Here is a 14,046-nt window from a genome sequence, read left to right as displayed (position 1 = left end):
CTAGTTCTAATTCTTCTTTATTTACATCATGACTAATGTGAAAATATGCTTAATATGAATGTATAAGTAGAGCCTATATCAGATTGCATGCTGTCTTGGAAAGGGGGGAGGAGAGAGAAGGGGAGAAAATCTAAAACTCAAAATCTTATGGAAGTGAATGTCAAAAATGAAAAATAAATAAATTATTAAAAAACTTTAAGTTCCAAATTCTCTCCCTTCCTCCCTCCCCACTCCCCTTCATTAAGAAGGCAAGCAATTTGACATAGGTTATACACGTGTGACAATTTCATCTACGGTATCATCTTTTGCCTTCTCCCAGAGTGGCCAGTTGCTGCTGGTTGGCTATGATGACTTTAACTGCAATATCTGGGATGCCATGAAAGGTGACTGAGCAGGTGTCCTTCTGGTCACAACAATGGTATTTATTGTGTTGGGGTAATGATGGGATGGTTGTGACCATGGGTTCCTGGGACTCCTTCAAGATCTAGGATACCTTCCATACCTCTAATTTTTCAGGCCAGGAAGAAGGGGGCTGTGCCCTACACTACAGGCCAGAAACTGGCCAGGAAGAGGCTGGTGGTACACATATGGGGCCGGGACTGTTCCTCCTCTTCCTTGGGGTTCAGTTCTTTCCCTAGAGATGAGGATGGGAGTGGGGGGAACCTCCCTACCCTCTTCCCTGGTCAGGAGCTTCTCCCTGTTAGAGGGCCAGGGTCAGGGCCATGAGTGGGAAACTCTAGGAGGTGGCTTTTAAAAACTGATTTAGGAGCAGCTAGGTGGTGCAGTGGATACAGCACTGGTCCTGGAGGCAGGAGGATCTGAGTTCAAATCTGACCTCAGACACATAACACTTACTAGCTGTATGACCCTGGACAAGTTACTTAACCCCATTGCTTAGCCCCCCCACCCCCCAAAAATGATTTAATTTTTTTCCATAAAGAAACCAATTCCAATTCTGTTTAAAAAAAAAAAAGCAGGGGGAGGCTTTGCAAACCTTAAAGCGCTACATAAATGCTAGCTACAGAATGTCCAGAGAAGGGAAACTAGGGTGGCGAGGAACCTTGAGTCCAAGTTTTATCAGAATCAGTTGAAGGAACTGGCAATGTTAAACCTGAAGGAGGACTCAGAGGCAACATAATAGCTCTCTTTAGGTATTTGAAGGCTATCATGTGGAAGAGAGATTAAATTTATTCTGCAGGGTATAAAAGACAGAATCAGGAATAAAGGAAGTTGCAAAGGGGAAATTAAGGCTTGATGGCAAGAAAAACTTCCTAACAATTAGAGCTGTCCAAAAATAGAGAGGGTTGCTTTAGAAGATAGATTTATTGGTTGTCTTCCAGAAGAGGATGGGTGACCACTTGTCACATTTTTTATAGTAAGGATTCCTTTTTGCATGTGGGTTGAACAAGTTGGTCACTAAAGTCCCTTCCAATTCTAAAATTCTATAATTCTGTCTTTCTTTCCCCTAAAGACAACCACACCTTCATACCTCTTGGTTTTTGTTCATGCTGTGCTGTTAAACCTGAAGTGCCCACCCTCTTTTTTCCCTTTACAAATTCCTATTTATCCTTTAAAACCCAACTTAAATGTCGCCTCCAAAATGAAGCCTTTCCTGATCCCCTTATGGTAATGACTTTCCATCTCATACCTCAAATAGCTCTTTTCTGATGCACTTTGAGGTTGTGTATTATAGTTATGTGCTTCATACCATTATTGCTAGCTCCCTGAAAGCAGGAATAATTTCTTATCTAAACTTTATATCTCATGGTGCCTTGTACATAGTAGGCTTCTAATAAATAAATTAAATTGACATCTAAATTGAATTCAACTTTTAGTAGTAGCTTTTTTTTTCAATTTTAGATTTTTCTTGACATGCTTTGTTTTTATATCACCTTTATTTCAGACTTACCCTTAGATCCTGTTGTACCTACCAACCCATCTCTTATAATAAAGAATAAAGGTGAAAAAGAAAGGCAGTTCAGCAGAACTACATCATCCAAGTCTGATAGTATATGAAATATTTCATACATGTAGTCTCCTATCTCTACAAAGAAGGGAAGGAAGTACATTTTCTCATCTTTTCTTCTGAGCTGAGCTTGGTCACTATAATTACAAGGGGTTTATAAAATTTATATAATTACTTTGGGTTTTTTGTTCTTTCCATTTAAATTGTTGCAGTCATTTTATGTGTATTTTTATGGTTCTGCTTACTTGACTCTGCAACAGGTCATTTAAGTCTTCCCATACTTCTCAGAATTCTACACATTTATTGTTTCTTTTCTTTTCTTTTCTTTTTAAGGCAATTGGGGTTAAGTGACTTGCCCAGGGTACATTTATTGTTTCTTAAGATACATTAATACTCTACTTCACTCCCTGACCATGACCTCCCCAGCCACCAGTATACTCAATTCAGAAACCAATTCCTGGAGGAATTTACCCTTCAATGCCCAAATCCCCTGCCCTGTGGTCTTATTATAATGATTGACATTGCCTTAGTTACCCAATACATTTAGGCTTGTCCTCCAGACACACTTCATTTCACTGTCGAGCCATTTCCTCTCCATTCAGCATGCTATTAAGTGCAAATCTTCTGTTCCCCTCTGCCCTTCAGTTCTGAAAACCTCAACTCTATCCTCTATAGCTACACTCACCATCCATAAATTTTCAAACCAAAATATGCTTCCCTGAATACTATTCTCCTGTATGTATTGTTTTTCCCTATTGGAATGTAAGCTCTTCAAGGGCAGGGACTGTCTTTGTTTTTGTAGCTCCAGGACTGAGGACAGTGTTTGACACATAGTAATCACTAAGTAAATGTTTTTTCATTCACATTACTCTCACATACCACAATTTTTCAATGGACATCTTTTGTTTGCAGGTTCTTTGCTACTATTAAAGAAAACTGCATTGTCTTTTAATATAGGTCTAGAAATAATGTTTTTCTTTCTTTGACTTGATTCATTCTAAATTAAGAAATCATTTGGGACCTGAAAAGGCAGGAAAACGTTTCTTTTCTGGTCCACTCTGTGAAGAGGAGCATCTTCTGATACCTGGTGTTCCAATACAGCTTTGCTTGCCTCTTCTTCCTGGGTCACTTTGCACCGGGTTGGGGAGGGGGAGGTGTGTGTAACTCTAATCGTTCAACTGAGGTGAGAGTGGAGGTAGTGACAAAAGACAAAAGGAGAGAGGAAAGAAGGGATGGAAGATAGATGCGAGTGGTGTCCTTCCCAGACCTCTAAACATACAGTTATCTCTCCTGTATCTGCTACCTATCAGCTGGTTGGAACTTCAACTCTGATTGGCTGAGCCAGGTTGATCTGCAGCCCCTCAGATCCCACTTATCTCTGCAAGAATAAAGTGGTTATAAGTCCAACTAGTACTTCAGTGCTGAGAGGCTCTAGAAACCCAACTTTAAGATGGAGTTTTGGTAACCAGTTATCTGTAATAAGGCCCACTTCCCTCAACTTAATGATTTCCAAAAGCTGTTCTGGAGTACCCTGGATCTGGGGAGGTGTGATAGGAGAACCTTGACTTGGAAAGTAAACTTAGATGGTGATCTGATGTTTCTTGATCTTAACATTCTTTCTCTATAAACCAATTAAATTGCTCTTATTACAATACGAGATCAAAGTGATTTTTAATGACTGATTTTCAATTGGTGGAATATGAACCAAAGTGTTTATTGAACCTTCTGCATCCCAGTAGACTCTCAGAATAATAAGAAAGTGGTTTTGGAGGAAGCAAGGTACATTTCCATTAAATTTAGTAAATTGAGAGGTTGAAAGGACCTTAGAGATAAGTTTAGGTGGCACAATGGATACACTACTAGACCTGGAGTAAGGAAGACCCAAGTTCAAATTCAGTCTCAGACACTAGTTGTGTGACCCAGGCAAGTTACTTCACCTCTACTTCAGTTTCCTTATCTATAAAATTGAAATAATAATAGCACCTACCTCATAGGGTTGTTCTGAGGATCAAAGGAGATATTTGTAAAGTGCTTGGCAAATCTTAAAGTGCTACATAAATGCTAGCTACTATTAGAAACCATTTCAACTGCCTCATTTTACAGATGAGAAAACTGAGACCCAGAAAATAGTTTGCCCAAGGTCACATAGGTGGTAAGAAGCAAAAGCAAGAATTTAGCCAGCTGGTATCCCCCCTTACTCACTCTCCCTTGACTCATACCAGGGCCAGGGATAGGGAAGGCTCACTGCTGCTCCCTGGTCCTATGCCCCAAGTAGAGAAAAGGAAGATGAAAACTGAATTAGCTACATTAACCTAATAGTTCCATTTCTTCATTCTGACCTGGGTAAAATAACCTGCTTTTTCAAAAACTTCATTAGGAAAACAAAACACCCTCTACTAATTAAACCTATTCTAGTTTTGGTTAAATTTGTTGGAAAAAAAAACCAGAAGCCCTGATTTTAAGGCCACCGTGTAATCCACTCCATCCGTTGCCTCCCCTCAAGCACTCATTGCTCATGCTAGGACCATATATTTTTAGGTCTGCAACCTGGGAAGTTGCTTTTGCCTTAGTTGGTGTTATTGTATTGCTTAGCTTATATACACATCCATTTGTTTTGGGAGGCTCTCATGGGCCTGTTATAATGGAACTCCTTATTAACTGCTTTGTTCAATGTTGAGAATCATAAACTCTGAATTGGAAGAGATATTTGAGGCCATCTGGTTGGTCCAACCTGTACTTGTATAAGAATTCCCTTTGTAGCATCCCTGATAAATGGTGTTCCAGGACCTTTTTAAGACCTTGCTACATATATGAGGTGCTTACCTCCTGATACAGCTCATTGTGTTTTTGGACAGCTCTAACTACAGAATTAGGAAAATGGAAATAAACTTAAAATCTCTCAATCTCTTTTTTCTCTTGATAAAATGTTATACTCCCTGTAGTTGCAGACCTATATTACCTTTAGCTATCAAGATCTTAGTGTCAGATGAGGGAATTGCTTTAGAGCTCTAACCAAGTTTTAGATGAAAAAGCCCTATTGGGTTTGTGTAGCTTAAGCAGGCTATACATTGATTTTGTATAGGTTTCATACACACATCCTTACTTGGTCAGGTGTTTGGCTTTCAGCTTGTGTTTGCCCTAATCACTTCAGCATACTGTTAGTATACATTTGGTCACTGCCTGGGTTGGAAACACTCTCATTTCTTACTCCCAGTGTGCCTTGCATATTGGTCATCCAGACTGTAACTTGAATCAGGACATAAAGGCACTGTTGGGGCAAAGATCTCCATTTTGAAACCCTCTTTTGTAAAGTGAATATCAATTTTTCAATGTTTTGTAAATTTCAATTTTTTTTTCTTCTAGCAGTCCTACACAGATCATCTATGGAGCATTTTTGGTTAATGACGGTCAAGACTAACAGTGAACAAGTTATGGAAGGGCTGCAATATGTATCAGTGGAGTACTCAATCTTGAGGAAAGCATGGATCTTTACATGTTCAAAAAATATCTTTTATCAAGGCATACCCATATAATGGACTTCACACTGAAACAGATGGAAGAGCAAAGATGAACAGAATCTGTTGATGATCATCCAAATTATTTTATTCTGTTTCCCTCCACCAGATACAATGACAAAATTGATTGCATCATGTGTGCTCTTCTGGCCTTTGCTCACCTTCTGGTGAAGATGCTAATATATTCAATGTTTTCACTTTTTAAACTTATCTTTAGTTAGCTGAAGTGAGTGGTAGAAGGACTAGATAGAATTCTCACCTTATTCTCTTTACCCCTTCAAGCAAGGATTCTGGGACTCAATGTCAGACCAAGGGACCTTAGAATTCAGGTAATCCAGTGCATCCCAACCCAAACTCTGTTGTGGAATGACAGAAATGTCATTCATTCATAACAGCTTCAACATAATGGTTTTCCAGGGTTCAGGATCAGGGACTTGGAGAAATAGATAAAAGCAAGGAAGAAGGGAGAACTGAGTTTTTTAAACTTACAAATTTTAAGAACTCTTGTTAGCAAAAGTTTATGTACTGGTAAAAAAAATCTTTTTTTAACTATGGACCCATTTTTGTGAAACTGAACTAGTCCTGTCCCTTCGTTTTATTAAGAAACAAATAGGTCCTGACTTACATAAAGAGGAGACATTTTCCTAAGCATTCAGACAGTATAGCTGCAGTTGAAAAATGCATAGTTGGGGGCAGCTAGGTGGTTCGGTGGATAGAGCACTGGCCCTGGAGTCGGGAGGATCTGAGTTCAAATCCAGCCTCGGACACCTAACACTCACTAGCTGTGTGACTCTGGGCAAGTCATTTAAGCCCAATTGCCTCACCAAAAAAAACAAAACAAGAAAAAAAACCGCATAGTGTTGGTACACACATACATAAGTCATGAAAAGCAAGCAGACACACCCATATCCTATCCCCACCTCTAAACTATCTAACATACTTAATCTCTCACACACCTGCTAATCACCCAAAGTCTGCTCTCATATCCAAACATATAATCAAGTCATATCTGCTAGTAAGGGTTCAGAACTGTATTTATTTGAAGTAATAAAGTACCCTGATGCTTCAGTTGTGTGGAGGTGGGGGTAGCGTTGTACATTGAGCCTGGGCACTTCTGTTAAGTCTTCAGGGCCAGTCATATGATCCCAGCCCTTGGGTCTTTCTAAACATAGTCATCTCTTTATGTTCTGTATGAAGTGTTTCAGGCCTGGAAGAAAATGAGGTAAGCGTTCATGTCCTGGGTCAGTGGTTGTCACATTCCAGTCAGCATGATCACTTGTCATCATAACTACATTCTCTAGGACTATTGGAATACGCATCAGTGTTACAGAAAATAAGCCTTGGGCAAATGGGTCATAGAGGAGATATCCTCAGACTAAGAATAAGAGGATCATGGATGAGATGAGTGGGAACCAGTCCATCTCAGATATAAAAAAGTCTAGCTCCAAAAGTGGATCACAGTGGCAAAGGATCATATAAAGTGAACAGTAGAGAATCTGCTATATAATGAAGCAAGAATTGGAGGAAGGCCTTGGTTATTCTGCCCAACAGTCAATAAACTAGTGGGTAACAGATCAGCTTCTGAATGCCTGAATTTAGTTCCTCAGACAGATTTATCTATAGAGTAGGAATCCTTTAACTTACAATATAGACCAAGTTAAACATTTCTTTAAGACCACTCCTTTGCTGTATGAATCCTTCCATCTTAAATTTGGCTTCCTGGGTGGGCATCCTTCTAAGAAAGAAGGTGCCTAATTGGTGTTGGTTCTCAGGTGAGGGAAATCCTTCAGTAAAATATAATAAATAGGCATTCTGGTGTGCAAGAATCAATTTCCCTAGGACCTGACTTAGATCATCTGCCAGGTGATCTAATTAAAGTGGATTTCCAGAATTGTAAGGCTGAGGGCCACATCCTGGAATACAGCATATGAGTAACCAACTGTTAAGGCAATCCACCCTCCTAACACTTGCAGCTAGGATTAATGGTCACTCTCAACCTCCACAAGGAAGTTCATCATAAAGTTTGTCCACTTATTTTGGGGGGAGTCAATGTCTGATGTAAGCCATCACTTGTATGTCCAATGAGCAGTGGCCCAGCCTTGGCCCTTGCAGAGCTCTCGATGCCGAAGGAAACAGTCATGGACACGGAATCTTCTACCACAGTGAGGACAGGCATGCAGGGCTCCTGCATGTGTCTTCATGTGCTCAGTCAGATGGTGTTTGAGTTTGAATCGTTTGTTGCAGACACCACAGCCAAAAGGCCTGAGACTAAAGGTCAGCATGATGTGGCGGTCCCGTTTTGGCTTCACTGCAAACCGCTTCCCACACAGGCAGCCAAAGCGCTTACCATCAGGGGGAGGTGCTCCCCCTAACTTTACTGGCCCATGCACGGCTTGTCCCGTCCCTCCTGGCCCACCACCCCCTGATAAGATTTCATTCCCATGCAGATCTACTGGTTTCCATGATGGGCCACCTCCACTGGAAGCTCCCCCTGCACTGGGAGGCAGCAGGAATCCAAGATCCCCTCCACCTGCTCCAGCGCCCCCACTAGGAAATCCTTCTCTGGACTCGTCCATTCCTCCCTCAGGCTGGCCCCCACCCCCAGCTACTTCTTCCTCAAGATCAAGCTTCTCTTGCTTAATGTAGAAGATTTTGGGGGGCAGTGGTGTAGGAGGGGCGGGAGGTTCAGCTGAGATTCCTTCACCATCTGGTAACCTACGGGTGGTGGTAGACATGGGCAGCGAATTGGGGGCACGAGGACGAGGGGTCCCCCCTGCCACTCTTTGGGTTTGTGGGGTTTGAGGGACAACTGGTAAGGCTCTTTGTTCTTCTTCCTCCTCCTCCTCCTCCTCTTCTTCTTCTACCTGAATCTGCAGCACCTCTCCCAGCTCACCCCCCATTCCTACAGCAGGGCTCTCGGTTGGAGTGGGGGGCTGTACGGGAGGCTGAGGTGGGGCTGGGCGGGAATACCACACCCCGGGAGAAGAGGAGGAAGAGAGGAGGAGGGTGTGGTTGGAGGTGCCTTCGCAGAGCTCTCGCAGGATCTCCGAGCACTGATCCACAACCTGCCACATCTGCAGGCCGCTGGCAACCAGGAGGTGAGCAGGGAGCGCGTCCAGTGGCAGGCGCAGGCGCCCGGAGTAGATGAGCTGGAGCAGCCCCTCGAAGGCATCGGCCTCGATGACATTGGGCAGGGTAAGCCTCGGCGCATCCCCCAGGAGAAGCTTGTCGTGGAAATAGGGAGAGGCGGCGGCCAGCACCGCCTTGTGCGCCCGGAGCTCCCGGCCTTGCACCTGGAGGGACACGTCGCAGAACTTGCCCTCCAGACGGTGGCGGTTGAGGGCCTCCAGGAGGGAGGAGCTATGCTGGGGAAACTCGATCTGGATTGTCCTGGGGACCGAGGCAGGGCATGAGGGGGCCGGGGCCGGGACCCCGACGGGGGAGGGGGGCACCGGGGCCAAGGAGCCGGGGGTATCCATGGTGTCCGGAGGAGGGGAGGGGCCGATGAGGCAGGCCCTCTCACGAGCGGGCGGGCGGCGGCTGTGGAGGAAAGGCACCGCCTCAGAGCCGCCCCGGCCGGGGGAGGCTCCGTGTCCCCTCGCCTCTACACGAGTTGCCCAACTTTCCGAGCCCGGACGCCCCTCTCCTCCCGTCCGCGGCGGCCGGCGGCTTCCTGGGCGTGGCCCGCGGTCCTGGGGTGGGCGGCCGCCCCGGCTCCACTCAAGCCGCCGCGCGCTCTCGCCTCGAACCCCGGCCACGGCCAGTAGCACGCCGGCTGTCCCCAAGTCCTGCCAGGAGTGGGGAACCTGCGGCCTTAAGGCCACGTGTGGCCTTCTAAATCTTTAAGTGCGGCCTTTTGACGGAATCCAAATTTACAGAACAAAATCTGGGTTCAGTCAAAAAGCCGCACTTGAGGATTTAGAAGGCCACACGTGGCCTTAAGGCCGCAGGTTCCCCACCTCTAAAAGCCCTCCGACTCCGGAAGCGGGCGCCCCGCCCGCGCCATCCTGAGCCCGCTCCCGGGCGCCCGCGGGGCTCTGCGCCGGCCCCTTCCCCAGCCTCCCGTTCCCCGGAGCCTCGGAACCCCTCCTCCCTCCCCAGCTGTACCTCCAGGCGGGAACTCGAGCTGTCCGCTAGCAGGAAACGCGCCGCCGCCTCCGCGCCCCGACACCAGCCTCGACGCGATTGGGCGGGGCCTGCTACGGCGACCAATCAGAAGTCAGCGTTTGCAGCGCATACAAGCCTCGTCAGGATTGGCTACCTTCTGGCAAAGAATTGGAAATTGAAGGGATGCCCATCAGTTGGGGAATGGCTGAGCAAGTTGTGGTGTATGAATGTAATGGAATACTATTGTGCTATAAGAAACGATGAGCAGGTGTACTTCAGAAAAACCTGTAAAGACTTACATGAACTGATGCTGAGTGAAGTGAGAAGAACCAAAAGAACATCGTACACAGTAACAACATTGTGCTATGAGGACCGACTTTGATAGACTTAGCCCTTCTCCAATGATCCAAGACAATTCCAAAAGACTCAGGAAGGAAAATGCTGTCCACATCCACGGAAAGAATTAGGGAGTCGGAATGCAGATCGGAACACACTACTTTCACTTTTTTTTTCTTTCTCGTGGTTTTTCTCTTCTGTTCTGAGTCTTCTTTCACATGACTTATGTTTATGTTTAACATGATTGTACACGTATAACCTATGTGAGATTGCTTGCTGTCTTAAGGAAGGGGGAGGAGAGGGGAGGGAGGAAGAAAAATTTGGAAGTCAAAATTTTTTTTATAAAAATGTTTAAAACTTTTTATATGTAATTGGAAAAATAAAATACTACTAAGTGGAGAAAATGAAATAAAAATTAAAAAAAAAAAAAGATTGGCCACTTTCACCAGGGCTTGACAAGCATCGGGGGGAAAAGAACATTGGCTTTTATAACCATTTAAAAGAAAGGGCAATAGACTTAACCATTCTACCAGGCTGGAAATGGGGTAGGGGTGGGAGAGTTGTCTTCTGTGGAGAAGGTATTTTGAAGACAGAAGTAACAGATAAACTCGGCTCATACCGAAGATGACCAAATTCTGGCCCTAAAGCCAAGTCTTTCATTTGTCAACCTTGAAACTACCATAATAATAACTATTATGGATTGTGTTTACTCTATCATTAAAAGTATAGGGAACCTGTCTTTTGGGAACTTTAAGGATTGTCAAATAAGGAGCTTCCAACACCAAGACACAAAGTGCTAGAAATATTACATGAGACATGTGAAGCTGCTTTAACCAACCATTTGATGCTGTTCAGTCTTGTCCAACTCTGTGAACCCCATTTGGTGTTTTCTTGGCAAAGATACTGGAGTAGTTTGCCATTTCCTTCTCCAGCTCATTTGACAGATGAGGAAACTGAAGCAAACGGGGTAAAGTGACTTGACCAGAGTCATGCAGGTAGTGTCTAGGGCCAGATTTGAACTCAGGAAGATGAGTCTTCCTGACTCCAGGTCTGGCACTCTTATCCACTGTGCCACCTAATTGTGCTGCCCTTAGCCAACCAACAATAGAGAAAAAAACGTGGGGGTAATAAGTTTTTGAAAAATAAATTTATTGCAGCCCTTTATCCAAGTATCAGTCAATCCTAACCCCTACCTCTTGGTCAGTCTGGCCATCCTTGGCATATGCCCTGGTGTATGTAGGGCGAAAACAACGAGCTCCATGAGAGGTAAGGCAAGTTCCAAATTTAGGGCAGGGAGATAGCCTAAAAAGAGGCCCTTCTGGTTGAAAAGGGAGGACCCTTCCCCCAGAGTGCCAGCCCTTAATAACTTTAAAATAAATCAGAGTAGTCAAGTCAGAGCAGAGGTTGTGACATCATAGAGGGGAATAATGTAGTCAATGGCTCCCAGTCTTGCCTTCACTGAGGAGATCCCACTACTACTATGGGGGGGGGGGGTGTTCCTGCATGGGTTGGGCAGGGAGAAAGTCAGGAGCACAGCAATAAAAGAACAATCTCCTTTTATTAAACATGATTTTCTGTTTCACCACACACTCCAGAAAAAAAGGAAATGGGGCTGGGAGTGGAGAAAAATAGGATGGTGAGGGGGGACAGAGAAGGCTGTAGATGGATTTGGGGCATATAACGAGAAAAAAAATAACCAGAGGTAGGGCAAGTCTCCCACCCTTAGAAGGGTGGATGGGGAGCACAGAAGAGGGGAGGGCCAGGAAGCTTTGTACAGAGGAATCACCCCCCAGCCCACACACACACACACACACCCTGGATATGTACAGTACAAACCCCAGATAATTACAACAGCCAAAGATGGGAGAAGGAAACAGGGGCACTGAAGTGGGGCCTCAATTTGGGGAGAGCAAAGGAGAGAAGGGCACAGGGGATAAAATTTCACATATTTACAACTTCTATATACTATAAATTCGGCCCCGGCTGGGTATGTGAGGAGAGTGGAATTGTGGGAGAACTGTCCATACAAAAGAATAATATGGGAAGATGGGGTAGGGCAGTAGGGCGAGGGCCCCAATACCAAACAAAAGAAGAAAAGAGCAAGGCAGGGAGAGAGGATGGCAGTTAGGGGAAGGGGACACCAAAGAGGGGGTTCCCTCCTCCCCCATGGCCCACCTCCCCAAACCTCATCCATCCTACCTTTCCCATCCCACCAAAGAGCTATGTACAGAGGGAAACACCGAAAAATTGTGGAGCTGGCGGTAAGAGAATTGGAGAGGGGGAAGTGGGGAGGGGAAGAGGGAAGCCCAGCCCTGTCCCACCTCCCAAGGGGACAGAGACACGGAAGGGGGCCCCCTACGCCACCCCACCCTCGGGGGAGAGAGACATGGCTTTTCCTAGATTAAGTTCCCCCCTCCCCCTGGGAGTAGAGACCAAGGGGAGGGAAAGAGCAGGAGGGAGGGAGCAGGAGAGAATTAGGGGAGGCAGATAAATTGGTGTCCCCATAAACACACACCACCCTCGTAAACCCCAACCTCTCCCTGTTGCCTCATTTCTCCCACCCACCCACCCAACACACCAGGGGAGGCTGGGGCATAAGACCCCTCACCCCGCTCTGGGACCAGCCAAGAGCAGATCAGGTGCGGGAGGAAGGGGAGAAGACTCCCATCCCCCCTGCCCAACCCCTCCTTCCCTGCCCCTAGTGGCCCCCTCCTCCCCATCTAGGGTCAAGGTGGGAGGGAGTGAGTTTAAGAAGAATGGAGGAAGGAGAAGGAGTTTGTGCGTGCTGAGCCCCCCCAGGCGCTCCTGAGAAATCAAAGGGGTGTAGGGCCCCCATCTGGGGACCCCTCCCCATAACAAGGGGGGCAGGGGAGGCCAAAATGGGGGGATGGGGGAGTTAGATTGTCGGCTCTGGTTACAGCTAAAAAATCACCCTGAAGTTGAGAGTTTGGAGGTGTCACACCCCCCAAGATGGGAGTGGGAACTGTCCCCCGGTGCTCAGGGGAGTGGGAATGAGGCAGAAGATGGGGATAGCACCCCAGAGTGGAAGGGAGATGTATGAGAGGCAAGGGCCCTCAAAGGAGAGCCCTGGGGAGACATACGGGAGGCATTGCCCCAGCAGAAAGGGAAGGAGAGTTTGAGGGTCCCCAGCCCCCTCCCCTGAAGAATGGTGGGTAGGGGTGGGAGTCATTCCCACAGAGAAGTCAGTCCCTTGGTCCCTCGGCGACATCTGGTCTCTGGCAGGCGGTGGTCCAGGGTTGGAGATGGTAGTGGTAGGGTTGACAGATGTCAATGAGGCTGGGTGGACTAGTGGTCCGTGGTGTTTCGGAACTCGCCGTTCTCTGTGATCTGCAGCCGGGGTGGGGGTGGCGGGGGTGGGGGAGCCAGGCCATTCCAGGGTGGAGCCAGCGTCACACGCGGGTTTGCTGGACCCAAGGTGGGAAGCTGCCTCTCCTGCAAGACACCAAAGAGGGAGAGCGCGGACTTATTGAGACGCTTCAAGGGGTTCTCATTTCTGTCCCCACCAACCAACCTTCCCCAACAACCATGGTTTCCACCCCAACCCCAGGACTCACCCTCTGTTCCTCCCTCAGCCCTCCCCACACATCTCATTTCTCACCTTCATCAAAGAAGCTGCATCCTCTGGGAGGGGTAGAGAGGGGAGAGGAAGGTATTATCCTTTCCTCCAGACCCACATCCCCTTGTACAAGTTGAGGGCACTTGAACCAGGGAGTCAAACCAAGACACTAGCTCAGAAGAATAAAGGACCCCGTCTAATCTAGACAGCTAGAAGGCACAGAGCGGCCTACAGAAGAGGAGATCTAGAGACCAGACAAAACTGAATTCAAATCCCACCTCAGCCACTTACTAGCTGTGTGACCCTGGGCAAATCATTTAATATCTAGGCCTGCCTCAGTTTCTTCATCTGTAAGACAGGGACAATAGCAGCACCTACCTCCCAAGGTAGTTTTGAGAATTAAATAAGATGATATTTGTAATGCCCTTTGCAAGCCTTAAAGTACTATATAAATGCTAGCTATTTTCTAATCCTACCTCCTCCACAACTAACCTAACCTCCTCTATCCTCACCTGAATACTCATATCTTTGCCTGAATACACTCT

At 46.2% G+C, this 14,046-nt stretch overlaps 2 protein-coding genes across 3 annotated transcripts in view; both read right to left on the bottom strand.

The window, feature by feature from the left end:
* Window positions 1-6,497: 6,497 nt before the first annotated feature.
* On the bottom strand, window positions 6,498-9,613 carry ZBTB9 (zinc finger and BTB domain containing 9). Its single transcript, XM_027876520.1, has 2 exons — window positions 9,589-9,613; window positions 6,498-9,021 (listed from the first exon to the last, which is right to left on the bottom strand). The coding sequence occupies exon 2, from the start codon at window positions 8,958-8,960 to the stop codon at window positions 7,548-7,550; it is 1,413 nt and encodes a 470-aa protein (XP_027732321.1). The 5' UTR covers window positions 8,961-9,021; window positions 9,589-9,613; the 3' UTR covers window positions 6,498-7,547.
* A 3,032-nt stretch (window positions 9,614-12,645) lies between these two features.
* The window catches only part of SYNGAP1 (synaptic Ras GTPase activating protein 1), a 32,887-nt gene continuing 31,486 nt past the window's right edge, over window positions 12,646-14,046 (bottom strand). For both annotated transcript variants that reach the window (XM_027876488.1, XM_027876489.1), the window contains one exon: window positions 12,646-13,377. In XM_027876488.1, coding sequence (XP_027732289.1) covers window positions 13,231-13,377 — 147 coding nt within the window. In that variant the 3' untranslated portion in view covers window positions 12,646-13,230. The remainder of the gene's footprint in view (window positions 13,378-14,046) is intronic.

Source organism: Vombatus ursinus, unplaced genomic scaffold, assembly GCF_900497805.2.
Source record: "Vombatus ursinus unplaced genomic scaffold, bare-nosed wombat genome assembly UNPS02014811.1, whole genome shotgun sequence".
NCBI classification, from domain to species: Eukaryota; Metazoa; Chordata; class Mammalia; order Diprotodontia; family Vombatidae; genus Vombatus; species Vombatus ursinus.
The sequence above is the reverse complement of the archived record's forward strand: the minus strand, read 5'-3'. Positions and strand labels throughout refer to the sequence as shown.

Coding starts and splice junctions, on each gene's coding strand:
- ZBTB9 (XM_027876520.1), bottom strand. CDS start 8,960: ATGGATACCCCCGGCTCCTTGGCCCCGGTGCCCCCCTCCCCCGTCGGG.